Below are 20,484 nucleotides of genomic sequence, written 5' to 3' on the forward strand. Positions count from 1 at the left end.
AATCCCCATGAAAACAACAATGAATGGGAATATCTTGTTCTAGTATATTTCTTTGCAATATATGAATCATTCTGCTAATTCAGAGTTATCTGTTGAATCACAGTGCTTCAAGATGCATACTGACAGAAAACTTATAATGATATTTTTATCTATGTCATTTTTTATTGGCTCTGAAAGTATTAATAACTTAAACTCCTGGCTTTTAAATTTAGATAGGCCTGTATTTATGTACCTTGGAGAAGTAAGGAACTTAGAGCTTTACTTCTGTTCTCTTGTTTATAGAGTGAAGATAATAGTTTTTTTTTTTTTTTTTTTTTTTTAAGATAAGAGTTTTTAGGAACAAAATCGGCATGTAAGGCAGCACAGGTTGTGAAGGAGCCCTGGTGGCGCAGTGGTTAAGAACTTGGCTGCTAACCAAAAGGTCAGCGGTTCGAATCCACCAGCTGCTCCTTGGAGCCCCTGTGGGGCAGTTCTAGTTCTACTCTGTCCTATAGGGTCGCTATGAGTCATAATCAACTCGGTGGCAACGGGTTATAATGTGAGTGACAACCCTTAATTCATGTAAGTGCACAACCTGTACAACTCTATGCAGCAGCCCTGGTTATGAGAATTGAGTGAGAAAATGTAAGCAATTAAAACAGTGCTTGAAACACAGTGAGCAGGTAATGAAGTTTGTTATTATGTATGCTTTCAGTACAAAATGGCATAGAACAGTAGTAAACTCTTCACAGAAGACCTGGAGAAGTTTGCCTATCGTTTTACTAAAGACAAAAATAAAAACATTTGGCTACTTACCACTACTTTTTGTGTAACTAAAAAACAAAATGCGCGAAAGAAATCCTTCATTCTAATTCTACTTCTGTTTCCACTTAAGTATTTAGTGATTTGTGGTTTTTAAGGTATTCTGTGAAATCCTACTCTAAACTCTATGGCCCGCCTAGGATTTGATGCAAAACCAACAGTTACATGGGAAATTTGAGAGTTTAAAACAGAGAAAAGATCTGTGTCTCAGAGAGTGTTAGAAAACTAATTTGTAGGTTTAAGGAAGGGAATCCTTAACACATACACCCCCACACACTAGCAGTAGCAACAATAACAGTAATACCTGAACTAAAATAATTCTCCCAGGCTGAACCCCATAAAGATCTCTAAAGTAAGCCTTATCCTTGTTTCACAAGCAAATACATCATGCACAAAGTGAAGCTTACGTATCTTTTGCTTTTATTAATAAACTATCTCCATTGTGACAATTTCAAAACAAGAAGTCGAATTGGTCTTTTACCCAGGCAGAGTTTATAGCTTAAAATTACAGCTGTACTGGTGAAGGTCTTTGTTCTTTCCCAATTTTCCCCATCTTCTTGTTGACATCCAATATTCCCTTCTCAGACATCATAGCCTTTTGTTGCTAAAATGAAAAAAGAAGAATGTAGGATTTTAGCTCCTCTTGGAGTATGTACAGAGGCAAAGCTGTGAATTCACAAAACCCTGGGTTTTTTTTTTTTTTGTTATTTTATTGTTGTTCTCTGTTAGTTTACCTACTAGTCCAAAATAGAATATATTTTCTCACCTTCTTTACAGTTATATAGATAAGTCTGTGTGTCTGAGTTCTGGAATGTGGATGGAAGTAAAAACCCGTACCAAACCCATTGTCCTAGAGTCGATTCCAACTCGTAGCAACTCAATAGGACAGAGTAGAACTGCCACATAGGTTTTCCAAAGCTGTAAATCTTTAAGGAAACAGGCTGCCATATCTTTCTTCCACGGAACAGCTGGTGAGCTTTTCAGTTAGCAGTCGAGCTCAAACCCTAACATGCCCTCTAAAATCTACTAAGAACTCCTCCATGTTCATTCTCTTCCTTTGTCAGATGTCCAAATGCGATGGATCCAGCAGAAGACTCTGAAGCCATAGGAGATGTAGATAGAAGGAGATTGGGTCCTCAAATGACTACGTGGTAGACAGCCCACCCACCCCACAACCTCGATTCTGGTGTGAGAGAGGGATAAACTTCATTGTGTTAAACCACTGAGATGTTTTGTTGTTATCATTATAGCAGTCAGGCTATTCTAATGGGGAACAAGAGGAGCAGAAATAGAAAAAAAATACTATGTTCAGACATAAATATTTTCCCTCCTTCATCAAGCAACACCTTTTTCACACTTGAATCCCAAAGGTTGTGCAGGATACTAATTACCCAGGATGACTGTTAGCTGATTAGTAACTAGCTGATTTTCCAAGGACTTTTATAGGGTCCTCAAAACTTGAGAATGACACTTTACGAGAGAAAGTCACATCCAGAGGGAGAAAGTTTCCTAATTAAAATTTTGTGTTTAAATAGTAGAGAAACAGTGCGTTCTTGCTTGAGTCTGGTACCTCTCTTTATCTCATTATTTTTGGTTATTTCCATGATAATTACTTTTTGCTTTTGTATCTAATGTCACAATTATAAGTAAGTGAATTCTGGTGGTATCCTTGTAGAGTTAAATCATTAATCCTGGAAAGTTTATACTACCAAAAATATCTGATACTGAATGTAAATCAGCTCTGTACAAGGAGTCAAAGAACAACCTTGCCCAACAATAATAACAACATATGCAAACACCCCCCCCCAGAATTTATGTATCTATATATTTTATATTCTTTTTTATTTTCTTTAATAAAAGGATGTTATAGGGGAGGCTAGACAAAGTAATATAGTAAACAGGTCTATGAAGGGATTCAGTTTTATCAAGTTAGTTCCTATTTCCAGACAAGCACTGCAATTTTTAAATAAGGCATAAAAACTTATAAAAAGTTGTTTCCTTTTTTATAAAATAACATTATTTGTAGAGAAAGAAGGGGAAGAAAAAAATAACCTTTGCTAAGTATCTACTACGTACCAAATATTGTGTAAAATGTATGGTTTTATGTATTCCTTACCATGGGCAAGTATCACAATCTTTATTTTAATGATGAGAAAATAAGCTCAGACCAGCTAGCTATGTCATTAACCTAGGCTAGTCGGCTAATGAATGGTAGTACTGAGATGCAGACAAAAATGTATTTTCCAAGTCCATATACATTTCACTGTCCTATATTGCAGCCCTAAATTTCAGTGTTAGAAGAAAACAAAATAATAATTATGTCTAAAGCTGAGACTCTCATAAAAATCCCATTTGTTGCATTACAAATAAGCATCAAAGTGTGAAATCGTTCATCTAGCATTGCATATGTAATGGTTTAGATTTGAGTTTAGTGTTTAGAACCCGGGGAGGGAGGGAAGAAGAGTTCTAGGGGTAAGAAACAGATAAAGTAATAATATCTCAAGAAAGAAACCCCAGAACTGTAGACTACTGGTGTCATTTCAACCATTTGTCATGACCCTAAGAGTCTATGTAGTGTAATACTTACATCATTTTTTCTGGGATACAGATTTAGGTTGTGTTCCTTGAGGCTGCTGTGTATGAGCCAGTCACTGTTAGTGGACCTCCTAACCACCCATAATTTAATCTAACCTTTGTCTTTGGCTCTATTGCATTCATGGTAGCTCCTATGAATGTCTAAGGAGATCTTTCCTAATATTTTAATTTTATCTCATTGTCTAGTTTGGGAGGTAGTATAGTATATTGGTGAAAAGCAGACTCTGTAGTTAGATTGCCTGAGTTCAAATCCCATCTCCAGTACTTAGTAGCTGTGTAACTTAGGCAAGATATGTTTCACATTCCTTTGCTTCAGTTTCCTCATCTGTAAGATAGGATAATAATAATTATGAATTCATAGGAGTATTATATGGATTAAATTTGTGTGTGTGTGTGTGTGTGTGCGGTGGAATAATGCCTGGCACACAGAAAATACTAAATGGGTTAACTATTATTTATAGGAGAAAATATATGCTATAGTTGTTTTCATGAATTAAGTGAACTACATGGTCATGTGACTTATTCAATATGAATATCGAGGTGAAAAAGCATTAAGGGTAAAATTTTTAATCTTAAATAGGGGAATGATATTATGTTATCAAAGACTTAGTTAAAAATGCAAATGATATAATTAATCTTGTTTGGTTGGTTTTATTTTTAATCAGTAACAGAAGACAGTGAATCATTTCACAGATATTCTCTGTCACTAAAAAGACAAAATAAGTTCATGGAACCATTTGGTATTTTCTGTTTTTAAACCAGAGCCCTACTTTGTTGAGCTGTCACTGGTCAGTTGTATCATCTTATTTTCTTGTGCTACTCTAAACAGAAAGAGGAGAGCAGTAAGTGCCAGAAATGGGGTGAATTCAAGCAGAGGAGTGAGAGTCAAGGATGGGGCAAGGTGAGGGTGACCAGCAGGTTCATGCTGTACCAATAAATTGAGTTTCAAAGATATCCTTTTCACTTGCCTTAATAAAATTTTTCATGGCATTAAAATTGGTGGGTTAGAGCAACCTTTCCCATTATACCTCAGCATATAATTTTATGATTAATTGACAGGCTGTTTTAGTCATCTAGTGCTGCTATAACAGAAATAACACAAGTGGATGGCTTTAACAAAGAGAAGTTTATTCTCTCACAGTCTATGAGTCTATAAGTCCAGATTCAGGGCATCAGCTCCAGGAGAAGACTTTCCCTCTCTGTCAGCTCTGGAGGAAGGTCCTTGTGATGTATCAGTCTTCCCTTGGTCTGGAAGCATCTCAGCACAGGAACCTCAGGTCCAAAGGATGCGCTCTGCTCCCGGCACTGCTCTCTTGGTGGTGTGAGGTTCCCATGTGTCTCTGCTCGCTTCTCTCTTTTATATCTCAAAAGAGATTGGCTTAAGACACTATCTAGTCTTGTACAGTTCATCAGTATAACTGCCGCTAATCCATCTTATTACATCATAGTGACAGAGTTTACAACACATAAGGAAATCACATCAGATTACAAAGTGGTACACAATCATACAATACTGGGAATCATCACCCAACCAAGTTGACAGATATTTTTGGGGGATACAGTTCAATCCTTGATACAAGCCCACTACTACAGGCTCAATCTGCCCTCCTTTTGGAAAAGTAGATAATTACTATGAACACTGTTTATTAAAGATCTTTGGCCTCTGGTTTACTTAAAATACTTCCAATTGCTACCCCTTCCTCCCCTGGGTATCTTTCTCTATAGGATCCAAACTCAATGATTTAAGACACAGTTTGCTGACAGCAGGTCCTGAGAACCCATTATAAAAATGAAGACAGCAAACAACCTTTGAATGTATTTCTCAATTTAAAAAGCCTTCATTACGTTGCACATTTAAGGCTGAGGAAGTTAAAAATTTATCATAGTTTCAGTAGTTGTAGCTTCCTCTGGATACAAATCCAACGCTTGGCACGATGTGGAATCATTTGTGAAATGTGTATTTTGTTTGGCACTCGGTAGGAAGCTTGCCAGGCAATACATTTAATTAAGAACATGAGGAAGAGAATAAATGTGACCTGTCATAGTGTATTATTGTCGCTTAAAGTTCTACATATGTTTAAGATAGTGAGCTCATAACAAGGTACATACTTAAAGCTAGAGGTAATTTTCCTTTCATCAGCCCAGAATTTTTATATGGGGAAATATGTTATTTTGAGGGGACTGGTACTTTAGTTTATTCCTTAGATAGAACTCTTCGTCCATTGTTTAAGCTAAGAGAGTTCGCTTCTCTCCTTAGAAACAACCTTTGTTTATTGTTTAAGACCTTGAAAATTGATGCTTAGATAGCTTTATTCAAGCTTACCTTTCTCTGGAGATGCATAGAAATAATGAAATGCAATGCCTGTCTTGAACGTATCCATGTATATACCATCCAGTCCTGCCTAATGTGTAAAGTAAATTTAAGAAGATCAAGTCAAATAAAGTATTGCAATGATTAATGTTGATTTTTTTTTTTTTTTTAATTACAAAGCAACCTGTGTCAGCAGATTCAATGAGGAGAATTGTGATCTAATCATCTTCTGAGGCTAGGTTTCCATTGCATTAGTTATGTTGTTTAAGTTTTACATGAAAACTTGTGTTTAATGAATTTGATTGGCTCCATGGAAAAGGTACAGAGCACTGGTGGCACAGTGGTTAAGAGCTCAGGCTGCTAACCAAAATGTCAGCAGTTCAAATCCATCAGCCACTCCTTGAAAACCCTATGGGGCAGTTCTACTCTGTCCTACAGGGTCGCTATGAGTCGGAATCTACTCAACGGCAATGGGTAAGGTAATGGAAAAAGTACAATGTAAGGGCCTTTTTTGCACATATAGGACACACACATTTTGGTGTTCAGGTTTTGGGGTATAGAATTTTCTGATCATTTAGGCTTACAGAAATCCACTCTGTCTTTTCTCACTATATAATGTTATTCTCCTTAGTGAACAAAGATTTTCCTCTAGTAACAAATATCTCATCAGATTTTACATTAGGGTATCTACCCTCAAAGCCAGTCAGAAGTGTAATTAAAGACATGAACAAGAACTGTTTCACTCCCCTTCTAACCCCATGGTACATGGGTCTCTCAAAATCTTCCCTTTCCAACCCTGACTAGCTTATTCCTCCTCTCACCTCCCTCACTACCCACATGCCCTCCCACTCTCCCTCTCCCCATCCAAATTGCTTCAGTGAAGGATTCTTTCAGAGACCCAGTCTCTTCTTAGGACAAAGGACAGAAGTCAAATAAGTAGAATTCTGACAGTGGACAGTGAGTGTGGTGGTCATTTTTGTGTTCCGGGTGGCTACCATGATTCCCCTTCTGTTGGTTACAGCACCTGAATTTCCATTAGGAAATAACAATGCCTTATATTCTTCTGTCTTGATGGGATTGCAAACCAAGCTGCCTTTTAGATACTCCCTCCCTGGAGTGCAGCAGAGAGGTAGGCAAATATCCTAAGCCAGATAATGAGAATTTCTCTTCCTGGGACCAGGGCTTAACATTTATTCAGCCCAAATCTTCTCCCTGAAAAGACTGTTGAGTTTTTCCTGTTATGTAGATCCCTGCTACTGTGCTAGTTCTTTTCAGCACCTGCTTCTCTAACCCAGCTATTAATTTTATAAGCTAATTAATATTCTTTTAATGAATTTATTTTTCAGACTAAATTAAGCCATTTCTATTACTTTCAACTGCAGAACCATTACTGAGACAGCGATCTTAGTTAAAATCTTTAAACAGTTTGTACTGCTATATGTGATATAGTTTCATTATAAAAATAAGTATAATGAAGGACAGAATATATATGCCACAAAGGAGATAAAAAGTTCTACTGGGTTTCAGAAGAAAGAAAAAGCCCATGCTTTTAGGGGCCCTTGTAATGGACCTCAATAGAGGGTTAGAAATTAAACAGAAGGAAATAGGGAGAGGTGTGGCCTAAGTGGACAGTACAGTTACATTCATTTATGTTATCATTCTGTTATCTTTCAGGAAAAAAGTATGGAAAAAAAAATCTCCTTATCTTATCCCAGTCCAATTGCACACATCTCATACCTTTAAAGAGTGGAGCCCAGGGTAAAAAGATCTATTTATGAAGGTGTTTGACTACCCTTTTGCAACAATATTGTCAAAACCAGTACCCATTTTCATTTGCAAAAATGCTGCTCTTATATAAAAAAATCAGCAATTCAAGAAACAAATGGCAAGTTGCTCCAAAAATGTAATAAGTGCCCTTCTTTCTTTTTCACCTGCCTTGTCAAATTCTGAAACAAGGGGTTAGAACTGGTTTTTCCCAGTTCAGTCATGGTCAAGGAAGTGAAGCCAGAAGCGATCCAAATTTTTAAAATTCGAGTGAATGAGAATGATAATTGGAATGGGAAAAATTACGGGTTGAATCCCTTCTAGAAACCTAATCTTCCTCTTAGAAAACAAGGGCAGCATACATGTTGCATAGCAACCAAATCTCTTGCCTGTCAGATTTTGAGTAGGGCAGGAAACAGCAGTGCCCTGCTCAAAGATGGCAGCTGACTGCGCCACTCTGAATGTGTGTCACTTTCCAGTAATCTAGTCTCAATGCATCAGGCTCCTGAAAGCACTCACTACGTCTCTTCTGAGTCTCCCATTCCAGGGCTTTGACCCATAATTTTTTCCCATTCCCGTTATTGTTCCAGATCACCCAAACTGCAAAAATTCTGGTCTGTTTGGTTTTACTTCAGCAGCCATGACTGAACCGGTTCAAACTGGTTCAAAGCCTTGCCTGAAACAAATCCAACTTTTATTCCCTGGCACTAATAACTGCAAAAAGAACTTATATTTTTGGATACTTACTTTGTTTAAAGGAATTTTCTAAGCACTTTGTCAAAATTAATTCAATTCTTATTTATAATGACTCTATGTAGTAGTGAGGGCTATTATTATCACTGAGGAAACTGAGGCACAGAGTCATTATTTATCTTACTTAACTTACACAGTTAGTAAGCAGATGTTTTGGGAAACAGTCCAGGTAAGTGTGACTTCAGATTCATGCACTTAACTACTATCTTATATTACCTATCTCTTTACTCTAGGAAGAAGAAAATGTTTAGAAGCAAGTAAACAGACTCAGCAACAATAGGAAAAAAAAAAAAACAAAAAACTGTTGCTGTTGAGTCAATTCTGACTCATGACAACCCTGTGTGTTACAGAGTAGAACTGCTCCATAGAGTTTTCAAGGCTGTGACCTTTCAGAAGCTGATCACCAGGGCTTTCTTCCAAGGTGCCTCTGCGTGGGTTCAAACCACCAACCTTTATGGTTAGCAGTCAAGAACTTCACCATTTGTGCTATCCAGAGATCCTAGGAAGAATAGAAATGGTCATAAATAAGCATGCAAGGAAGAATAAATGAGTAGGCTTCTTGTAGTTCCCACTGCTTTTCAGGATAAATAGAGGTTAGACCTCTCAGCCTTTTTGTGCAAGACAGTTCCTCCCTTTCTCCTATGTCCAAAGCAGGAGGTTTAGGTGGGAAAATTGAGGGACAAACAGCATGAAATGGGTGGGAAAAATCATGTGGATTCACCCCGGTCCACCATTCTACACTTCTACCTGGAGACTTCCCTTGACTCATTGAATCCGTGTATACGGATTGGCCAATGTGCAGCAGCTAATTTTACAACATATATGTCTTCAAAATGAAACTGGATTATTTGAAATGGACAAATGTCACATTATATCATCACTTCTTCCAAATCGTCCCCAGGCCTAATTAATTCTGACTAGGAAAGTATTTTTACCATTTCAGTAATGCAGTCAGCCTTTTCTCTTTTAGAATAAATGGATTCACTCAGGGAAGGCTTAGGATATCTCCTCTTTAAAGCAGAAAGGACCACTGCCAAGGCAACTGAGAGAAGAATTGAATGTAACATCCAATGTTAATGGCCCTAGGTCATACATTTCTTAGGCCTGGACTTTCTAGGTTTGCATTAATAGTGGAGGAGAGCGTGTGATGAAAACAAAATGAATTAGCTGAAAGACTAAACAGGGATTAAAAAGAGAATTAAAAATAGCACTACTGATCAAAATGCATTATTGGACTTTATGATGTCAAAAATATCACGTTTCCTGTTAGAAAAAATACCCATCTTGAGGTATCCTCATTGATGAAGGATATCTCTAGGCTTAGGTTTACTATAAGGAATACCTAGGAAGGAAGACCGAATGGAGTCCATCTAGTAGTATTACCTGAATCCTAACACCACACACCTTCATTTTTTTCATTTAATGCTGGAGATGGATTCTAACTAGAGCTTGTCCAAGATCCAAGTATGCAAAACCAGTGGCCAGTACTTTGGGTTTCAAATCTTAACATATCTCACCACGAACCACTGCAATTAACATATATTCTTTTCTTTTCAGGGGAAAAGGGCCACTAAAGCACACAACTGATGTGATCTATGCAGCTAAAATGATATCCGAATCAGGATCAAGGATGGATGTCCTTGCTCGGCAGATTGCTGACCAGGTAAGTTCTTAACAATGGGTACGGTGAAAGTTCATGCTAATTGCTCTCCAAATTCAAGTTTGGTTAGAACAAGGTTGGCTTTTTACCCCATTGGATGAGTTTTTAAAAATTTTAATTGGTTTCTTTAAAATTGTTATTGCATAATTAATATACAGGTAGTGAACAATTAATTCTAAGGAATAATTACCTCAATTAATTTTAGGGAAAATATTAAATATCAGCTTTTTGAACTTCAAATACACTCAAGTTATCTTAATTGGTTGCAATAATCAAACTTAGTTTTTCTTTTTTCCTGGATATCTTAGATTTTTTATTTTTGCTCTTTGAAAATTTATACTTTTCAAAATTATTTTATATTAGGTTTTCCTGCATCATAGAAATATATATATATATATATGTATATATTCCAGTGTTCAATGTAAAATTTCAGGAAAAATAGTGATTAGTAGCATATTGAAGTGGAGATATAAAATGCTGACAGTATATAATCCTCATAGCAACTGATGATAAAGTTTTCTAAATACTTTCATTTCTTTTCCTTAGATTTCTCATGTCTTTATTCCAATTTTCTAAGCAGCAGCTATATTACTAAAACTACCTTATACCTAACTTTAATTGAAAAATCTGTAATTTCCATTATTCGGTATATTGAGGAATTCAACTAATATTTCAGAAGGGGGCATAGTGTTACTTTGCAGTTTTAATATTATTCAAATTCATAATACAAATTTATCTCCCTTTGGCGGGGGAAAAGCACTTTTCTTTTTTACTTTGCACTACTGCATGTTATTTTTTCTTATATCCTTTGAGGAAAACTTTATTGGGTTGCTTCTTATCGTGATTACATACCATTATTCTCTCTATATTCTGTATCTTGAAACATGAATACTTTCCTCTGTTAGATATTATGTTTCTGAATATAACAAAGGAGAACCAAAAAAAGAATAATAATAACAAATATTATTTTAAAATATGCCGTGTGTGTGTGTGTGTGTGTGTTGTTGAGTGCTGGCCCATCAATTCAGACTCATAGTGACCCCATATATCAGAGTGGAACTGCCCCACGGGGTTTTCTGGTTAGCAGCCAAGCACTTAACTATTGTGCCACCAGGGCTCCTCGTATATAAATATGTATATACATATATTTTTTTTTTTCAGTATCTTGGCACTTTTAAGATTATTAAAGCATTATAAATATTTTATTGAGTAGAACTTCCCCATAGAGTTTCCAAGGAGTGCCTGGTGTATTCGAACTGCTGACCTTTTGGTTAGCAGCCGTAGTCCTTACCCACTATGCCACCAGGGTTTCCACACAGACCATAGGCATACAAAATTATATATATACATATACATAGTTAGAATGGTTTAATTCTATAAAGTCGCAGAGTCAGAGTTCATATGTAGGGAGAATAAATGAAAGATCAGTTGATGTTTCTAATTCCACCTGCCTGCCTTTCTTTTTTTCTGCCTTCTCTTCCTTGCTTCCTTGAACAGATATTTATTGTCTGGTTGTTTTTGTTATTGTTAGGTGCCATCAAGTGGGTTCCAACTCATAGGAACCCTACGTACAACAGAACGAAACACTGCCCAGTCCTGTAGACGATGTACAATTTAGTAACCTGGCATTGCCATTAACTAGAGATGACTATACTTTTCTGTTTAAACGTCCAGAATCCTTAATGCAGGCTTATTTGCCACAGTCACCCAACATCTCTTGGGCCGCAGATTTGTTTCAGCATGGAATGGATAGCTTAAATATGCCATGCAAGACTATATATATTTAATTCCTGTAGAACTCTGGTACAAATTCTGTTCCCACTACGCACTATATTCCTGAACGGTAGTGTGTTGTTAACTATCATAATTCTTAGACATTTTACTCATGATTAAACAGGATAACAAATGGAGGAGGTACCCTTCCTAGAAATCCAAGATTCCAGACTCCTAGTACACATGTATTTCCTCAGCTCTATACTGTAATTCATCATGTTACCAGATATTCTAAATTAGATGAAGTGGCTAGCATCTCATAAGGTAGGAATAATACACAGAAACATCTCAATTAGCTATAGAAGTAATATGCCCCAGATAGGTAGACCTTGATTAGGAGGAAAGTAAAATTAGCATCTGCTAGAATGTTTTGAACAGGAAAGAACAAAATTGAACTTTGTGAACCCTGAGGGGTGAGCCTAAGGCCTAATCACTCTTTCATTGTAATTTTGCCAAAGATATGCAGGTAATGACTGGGTACTCCCACCTAATCATAGCTGAATAAAATTAAAATGAATTTTCAATGTTAAATACATTGGCAGTCAATGCTAATTCAAGAAAAAAAATGACAGTTTAAAAATAAAGAATTACAATCCAAATCATTCACAGTGTACTCAATTATGAGCAAAACAACCCTCAAGTATAATTTATATTGGTATTTGGACAAAATATTGTTGATTACTAGCTTTGCTTTTGAATTGATTCTCTGCTGATGTTGTAAGAGTCAAAATGTTTTATTGTAATAAAAATATATTGAAAAGCAACTTCTCTCACATTCATTACATCTTTGTAACATATATTTGAAGGATATAATTCCTGGATACATCTTGTGAAAATGTGTGTATTTTGGTGCAAGTGTGTATCTGAAATTTATTTCGAGCATAGATGTTAGTACCTAAGTATATTCTCAAGATTAATGAACCACTTTACACAAATAAATGTGTAACAGAGTCTCAGAATTTAAATAGAACTAACGAGATGCTGAAATATATGATCTGTTTGCATCTTTGAAGAAACAGTCTCCTGTTTAAAGGCAGTTTTACTATTCTTCCTGTTTATTAGAAGGCAAGGTATGAACAAAAGAAGAAAGATAATTACAGGACTGAGGGAGGTTTTTGTTTTGAAAGACTTGAGCACGTTGATAGAATTAAAGAAAGGAAAAGGAGACATTAAAGGAGTACAGAAAACGATGGGATAATTGATGATCTGTGATCCTGAGAAGGTTCCTGAATGTGACAGGCTCTAGGCTGGAGGACAGGTATAGATATGAGCCCTGTAGGAAGAGAAAGGTCATGGACACTGAGTGCTCTTGCTGTCACCTTAATTGATTAAAATGTTTATCCTAGAAATTCACAATGACACTTAATACCTTTTATCAACAAAGTCTGCGAGCACAGCAGAATTCAAACTGCTGTCTATAATTTCAAAAGTCATTTTAAATGTGTCTTAAAGCTAATTCTCCAATATGTAAAAAAAAAAAAAAACCAGCTAAGAATATGGACTAAGTCTTTGAAAGTGTTCACTTTGCTAATCTTCCCTCAAAATTCAAAGCAATAGGTAATACTTGTCTTCACCTTTGCTCTCATTACTAAACTATGTACTCTCTATTGGCACTCTGTCTTACTAGAAGAGTGAAAGCAGGCTTACAGTGAGAAAACCACTTAGGCTGACATGCCATCTGCTTGCCTGCGGTGGGTGTCCCACTGGTTATAAAACTTAGATTAAAAAAAAAAAAATCCATGCATTAAAGAGCTAACCAGATGTCCTGGTCAACAACTTTTGTCTCAAAAAAAAAAAAAAAAAAAAGAAATAATAACCAAAGCACGTTATGGTATTCTACCGTTTGATTTGCCTAAAATTGCTTAGCAGTAATCCTTTAAGAGTTATTTCTGTGTAAATCTATTAAATGCAAGGGATGTCCAACATTTTTCTATAACCCTCATGTAAAAATATAAAAAGGTGCCCTGGTAGTGCAGTGGTTAAACATTCGGTTGATAACCAGAAGGTCGGCGGTTTGAACCCACCAGCTGCTCTGTGGGAGAAAGGTGTGGCAGTCCGCTTCAGTAAAGATTTACAGCTTTGGAAACCCTATAGGGCAGTTCTACTTTGTCCTATAAGGTCACTATGAGTCGGAATTGACTTGATGGCAATGGCTTAAAAATATAAAAGGTGAGGAAATATTATTTGATTTTAATAAAAAAGGTTTGACAAAGTAGTAAGGCATTCTTAAAGTAGCAATGATTCATTCTAGGCAGCCAAAACCAAATGAGAAAAGCTTTCCAAATGTCAATGGGAAAGAAGGCTTTCATAGATTTTATAGTATGGGGAATATACCTATGAGTATGTTTTTTTCTGCTACAGTTGTAAAAGTGACAGCCACAGTTAGGTGGAATCAAGATTCTCATCAATTTTGGAAAAGAAAAATAAATCTGGGTCAAGTAACAACTTTTCAAAATTTCAACTTCAAACTTAACACTCATTTGAGTCATTCTTTTCTTAATGCAATGCTAGATTGTTCTAGAATGAGCTTGTGAAAGGAAAACAGCATGCTGTGCTTAAACTTGAGTGATTGTACCATTGGTTATTAATTAAGAATGTAATCATTAGTTTGCAAGTTCCATTTTACCAGAAGTTTTGTACAGAGAAACCTGTGAGACACAGAACTTCATAGGACTGCGTTGTTTTTCTGGGGCTCTCAAATTTTCCACCTTTCTGAGTGGCGTCTACGGTCTTAAAAGCTAGCAAGCCACCATCTAAGATTCATCAGTTGGTCACAACCACCTCAAGTAAAGAAGAATGAAGAACACCAAAGACACAAGGAAAGTATTAGCCCAAGAGACAGAAAGGGCCCCAGAAACCAGAGACTTCATCAGCCTGAGACCAGGAGAACTGGATGGTGCCCAGCTACCACCAATGACCACCCTGACAGGGAACACAACAGAGAGTCCCTGATGGAGCGGGGGAAGGGTGGGATGCAGAACTCAAATTCTAGTCAAAAGACCAGACTTAATGGTCTGGAAAGCATGGCCCCCGGACTCTCTGTCAACCCAGAACTGAAACAATTCCCAAGGCCAACTCTTCAGTCAGAGATTCAACTGGACTATGGGACATAAAATGATACTAGTGAAGAGTGTGCTTCTTAGTTCAAGTAGATACATGAGACTAAATAGGCAGCTCCTGTCCAGAGGTGAGATGGGAAGGCAGAGAGGGTCAGGAGCTGGTTGAATGTACACGGGAAATCAGGGGTGGAAAGGAGGAGTGTGCTGTCACAGTATAGGGAAAGCAATTAGGGTCACATAATGTATTTATAAATTTTTGTACGCGAGACTAACTTGAATTATAAACTTTCACTTAAACTACAACAATAAAAAAAAAAATTCTACCTTTCACAGGGTGCAGTCCTACCACTTTTCTATCACCCTCTACTAGTGGAAAATATTTGAGTTTTCCTTCTCTGACAAGTTTTGCCTTACACAAGTTCTGGCTTTCTCAAGTTTTACTTGTGCTAGCCTTTAAGGAACAAATTCACACTCATTCAAGTGATAAGAGACCAATTTATAAACCAGAGTGGTAATTTATTCTTTATGCAGCATCAGGATGGGAGAAAGATTCATTAACAACCTGAGACATGCAGATGACACAATTTTGATGCCAAAAGTGAAGACTACTTAAAGCACTTACCGGTGAAGCTCAAAGACTTCGTCATAAAGAAAACAAAAGTCCTCAACAACAACATGATAAACAAAGAAAATATTGAAGTTGCCAAAGAATTCATTTTACTTGAATCAACAATCGGTGCCCATGGAAGCAGCAGTTAAGAAATTAAATGATGTATTGCACTGGGAAAAATCTGTTGCAAAAGACCTTTTTAAAATCTTAAAAAGCAAAGATGTCACTTTAATGACTAAGGTACACCTGACCCAAGCCATGGTATTTTCAATCACCTCATATGCATGCATGCTAAATCTAGAGAGTGAAAAAGGAAGGCCAAAGAATAATTGACATATTTGAATTATGGTGTTGGTGAAGAATAGTGAATATACTATGGACTGCCAAAAGAACAAACAAATCCGTCCTGGAGGAAGTACAGCCAAAATGCTCCTTTGAAGCGAGAATGGCGAGACTTTATCTTGCTTACTTTGGACATATCATCAGGAGGGACTAGTCCCTGGAGAAGGACATCATGGTTGGTAAAGTAGAGCATCAACAAAAGAGAGGAAGACCCTCCATGTAATGGATCGACACAGTGGCAGCAACAATGGACTAAAGCATAGCAATGATTGTGAGGATGGTGCACGACTGGGCAATGTTTGTTTCCTTCTGTTATACATGGAGTTACTATGAGTTGGAACTGACTCGACAACAACTAACAACAACAATATAAGATAGAGCTAGCGGGAAGACTAACATGGTTCCTAGAGTGTATAGGTAGGGAAATAGAGCCAGATGGCCTGATTTTGAATACCTGCTCTACCAAGTATTCATTAGGCAAATCAATTAACTTTTCTATGCCTCAGTTTACTCCTTTGTAAAATGGGGATAATGATGGAATCTATCTCATGGAATTGTGATTATTAAAATAGTTAATGTAAAGTACCTGGAACAGCACATGACACATTAAACATTATAGGTATTAGCAGTTATCATTGAGACCACTGATAAGATGATATAATAGAGAAGAAAGTTCATTCAGTAAGGACAGACTAAGAAAAAGGTGTTTGAATGTTGTGTAGAAGAGACCATTGTACAGCGAATGAAACAGTAAAAAACTAAATTCAAATCCTTGAGCAAAACATTTACTCTATCTGAAACTTAGTTTGTATATCTGTAAAATGGCAATAATTTCATCTAATAAACAGTGGTGTTACGAGCTCTAAATTAGCATCATGCGTATAAAGGACCTGGCATGATGCCTGGTATATCCAAAAACCAAAAACCCATTGCCATTGAGTTGATTCCAACTCATAGAAACCCTATAGGACAGAGTAGAACTGCTCCATAGAGTTTCCAAGGAGTACCTGGTGGATTTGAACTGCTGACCTCTTGGTTAGCAACCATAGCTCTTAACCACTGTGCCACCAGGTTTACACCTGGTGTATAGGAAGTACTTAATAAAGGTCAGTTTCTTGTCATGGTAAAACAATGAGATGGATTGCCTTTATCATTATAGGTAATTTTATTAACTACTTTTGTTCTTTGAAAAAAAAATCTAAGCTCTCTTCATCCCCAGGGTGTGCTGGACACATAGTGTACCAGTGAATTCTCTTTTTTTTGAATCTATGCATCCCACAGCATTCTGTGATTTAAAAAAAAATGCATTCCAAATTCTCTTAGTGCTTTAAAATGGAATAGATTTGAAAGCAAGTAGGTATGGGTTTGAATACTGGCTCTTCAGACTTGGGGAAACTTATTAACCTCTCTAAATTTCTGAGTCCTGATCTATAAATTGTGGGAAACACCTGCCTCTTAGAGTTTTGAGAATTAAAGGAAATAATATGCCTAAATTAGTTAACCTAGCATTTGACACATAGTAAGAGCTCAAGAAAAATTAGCTATCCTTTCTGTTTTCTCCTCTTCTCCTTCTGTTTCTTCTTCTTAATTAGCTCTTAGAAACCCTGGTTGCATAGTGGTTAAGAGCTAGGGCTGCTAACCAAAAAGTCATTAGTTAATATCCACCAGGCACTCCTTGAAAACTCTATGGGGCAGGTCTACTCTGTCCTATAGGATCGCTATGAGTCTGAATTGACTCAACGGGTTTAGTTTTTTAATTCTCTCTAATTTAGTTCTCTTGATGATATGCAGAGGATTACTCCTACTGCCTCATGGAAAGCCTGAGAAACATGTTTGCTGTCAAGGTCTGTCTATCATCTTGTCTGATTGTTAGTCTGTCTAGCTATCCTCTATCTACCGATTTCCCCGGCTACCTGAAAGTAGAGTGTTCCTGTGAGAACTTTTGCAAGCCAAAATGGCGTAAAGTGAAGATGCAGTTACCATTAATTTATATGGAAAAAATTTTTAGAGTTCCCAGACCCAAAAAATAACCTTCCGATTCATACCAAATAACACAGAAAACCTAAAATAACACTAACATATAGTAAAAGCTGAGATGCTGAGTGTAGTTCCCGGGGAAGGAGCTTGGCGACGCCACTCTCACTGTTCGGGGTGCACGCTGCCTCTTTAAGGGCTCCCTGCAAAGTAAACACTGAAGGCTGTTTCCGCTTTTCTTCATAAAAGTGAAAATCCTCTTTGGATTTCTTCCTGTTAGCAAAAATATATACTAAAGTAGGTTTTTCATAAAAGCCAAGAGGCCTAAAGGGAATTTTCGGAAAGCAACGAATAATCGTTATCTGTATTAGTTTCTTAGGGCGACCATAACAAATTACCACAAAGCAATAATTGCTTTAAATGGCATAAACTATTGTCTCACACTTCTGGAGGCTACAATTGTGAAGTTAGGGTGTCAGCAGGGCCCATTCTTTCTCTGGAGGCTCTAGGGGAAGAAAGACCCTTTCTTGTTGCTGGTAGTCCAAGACAAGTTGCTGGTAGCCCCATGCATTCCTTAACTGGCAGTTGCAGCATTAACTCTAGTCTCTGCCTTCTGCCTCACAAGTCCTTCTTCCCTCTAAGAGTCCATCAGTGAATTTCCCATCTTTTTTAAGGACACCGCTCATACTGGATTAAGAGCTACCCTCCTCCGGTATGACTTCACGTTAGCTTACCTGATAGCATTGTCAAAGACCCTATGTCCAAACAAGGTCATGTTCACAGGTCCTGGGATGAGGACTTCAACATACCTTTTGGGGGGATAAATTCCATCGATAACACTATTCATCCATCTGTCCATGCCTATCTAGCAGCTTGTTAGTATCTCTGCAGAAGAATGATCTCTTTACTCCTGTCTTGGTTTCTTAGTGCTGCTGTAATAGACATACCACAGAGGTGGGCTTTAAAGAACAGAAATTTATTTTCTTACTGTTCTGTAGGCTGGAAGTCCAAATCAGCGTCTAGGTCATGTAAATTTCTTCTATGGGCCTCTCTACTAGTTTCTGGTGATTGATGGCAACCCTTGATGTTCATAGCAAGCATTCCTTGGTATTCCTTTGTATCTGTCTTCCCCCTGTGTGGTCTTTGTCTGTTCTGCTCTTTTTATTATTCAGAAGTGATTAAGCTTAGGACCCACCATATACTGGTATGACTTCATTTGCATAACAAAATAAAACTCCGTTTCCAAACAGAGTCATAATTACAGGTACAGAAGTTAGGGTTTCAACGCATATTTTGGGAGGATAAAATTCAATCTATAACAATTACTTTTGTTGATTATTATTAACTTTGACTCAAGGGTCACATGTTCTCATCTTGTATATATTTTTTGGAGCTAAGTAGACTAGACTATTTGGTAAATATAAAAGAGAATATGCTTCTAAGGAATTTCCAAAAACAGCTCATTTTATTAATTACTGTGTATAACAGAAATACATGTACATTTTCTAGTCTTTCATTCTACTTTTTTTTTTTGCATTTAGGCCATTAGAAATAAAGCTTTTTAGAGACTGGGGGAACCCCCGAAAGTATGCCCCCCCCCCTTCCCCGGATGCTCTGTTAACCCAGAACTGAAACCATTCCCAAAGCCCACTCTTCAGACAAAGATTAGACAGGAGTATAAAACAAAAAATAATACACGTGTGGAATGTGCTTCTTAGTTCAATCAGATATATATGATCAAATGAGCAGCTCCTGTCCAAAAGCAGGATGAGAAGGCAAGGAAGGTACAGAACAGGACAAACGGACACAGGGAACCTGGGGTGGAAAGGGGGAGGGCGCTGTCACATTGTGGGGATTGCAACCAATGTCACAAAACAACATGTGTATAAATGTTTGAATGAGAAATTAAGTTGAGCTATAAACTTTCACCAAAAGCACAATTAAAAAAAAAAAAAAGAAAGAAAAGAAATTATGCAAAATCTGAGGCTATGCAAACATTTTGGGTTCTGTTTCTCCTCAAACTTCCATTCCACCTGAACTGATTTTAACCCAAAGTATAATTCTCCAGGCAGCCTAACCTCCCAGAATACAATAGGGCTACTTTATTCCAGCTGATGGCAGAGGACGCAAGCCTGCCCAGTTTGAGCCTGTGTCCTTAGGACTGGCCTAAAACCAAATCCTGGCTTTGGGGTCCAACCAGCACCACACACCAAAGTATTTGCCTTGTCACAGGACTGCAGACCAGGGATTACATTATCCGGTCCGCAACAAATAAAACTAACATTCCTATCTATTCTGTGGCTTGTTTGCCAATAAGCATACTTCTTTATTAGGCAATGTTAATGATGGAGATGTGGAGGGTCTAGGAGAGGAGCACAGGAGTGGACAGTTGAGAAAAGGTATGTTATAACCACTGAATCTTTTGCTGCTCACCTCTCTTCTCTGGAGAGATCCTCGCCATTCCTCAAGCAAAATTAAGGTGTTGTCTCATTTGTGCAGTTTTCCCCATCATGCAAACCCATTCCTCTATTTAATCATCCATGTCTTCATTCGATTGATTGCCAGGTACTGTGTTAGGATCTTTTCCATCCATGAATGCCGTCAGCACTTTTTCCTGCTCATGATTGGTTACATCAGACAATCAAACATTCAACATACATTTGTAGATATCTAATCTGTGTCAGTCTCTTTGCTGATGCTTTGAGGTATATGAAGTTGCTCCTATGAATCCACTTGGGAAGATAAGATATAGCTACTTAAAAGTCACATCTGTAGAATGAATGATAAGTTCCAAACAAATGATATAGACAGAAGGTGCTATGGTAAAAAAAAAAAAAAAAAA

At 37.2% G+C, this 20,484-nt stretch overlaps 1 protein-coding gene across 1 annotated transcript in view; it reads left to right on the forward strand.

The window, feature by feature from the left end:
- The window catches only part of CTNNA3 (catenin alpha 3), a 1,802,815-nt gene that overhangs the window by 1,699,263 nt on the left and 83,068 nt on the right, over positions 1–20,484 (forward strand). Inside the window, exon 15 of the mRNA XM_004386410.1 lies at positions 9,782–9,887. Within this exon, the coding sequence (XP_004386467.1) occupies positions 9,782–9,887 (106 nt within the window). The remainder of the gene's footprint in view (positions 1–9,781; positions 9,888–20,484) is intronic.

The sequence above is a fragment of the Trichechus manatus genome, unplaced genomic scaffold (assembly GCF_000243295.1).
Source record: "Trichechus manatus latirostris isolate Lorelei unplaced genomic scaffold, TriManLat1.0 scaffold00163, whole genome shotgun sequence".
NCBI classification, from domain to species: Eukaryota; Metazoa; Chordata; class Mammalia; order Sirenia; family Trichechidae; genus Trichechus; species Trichechus manatus.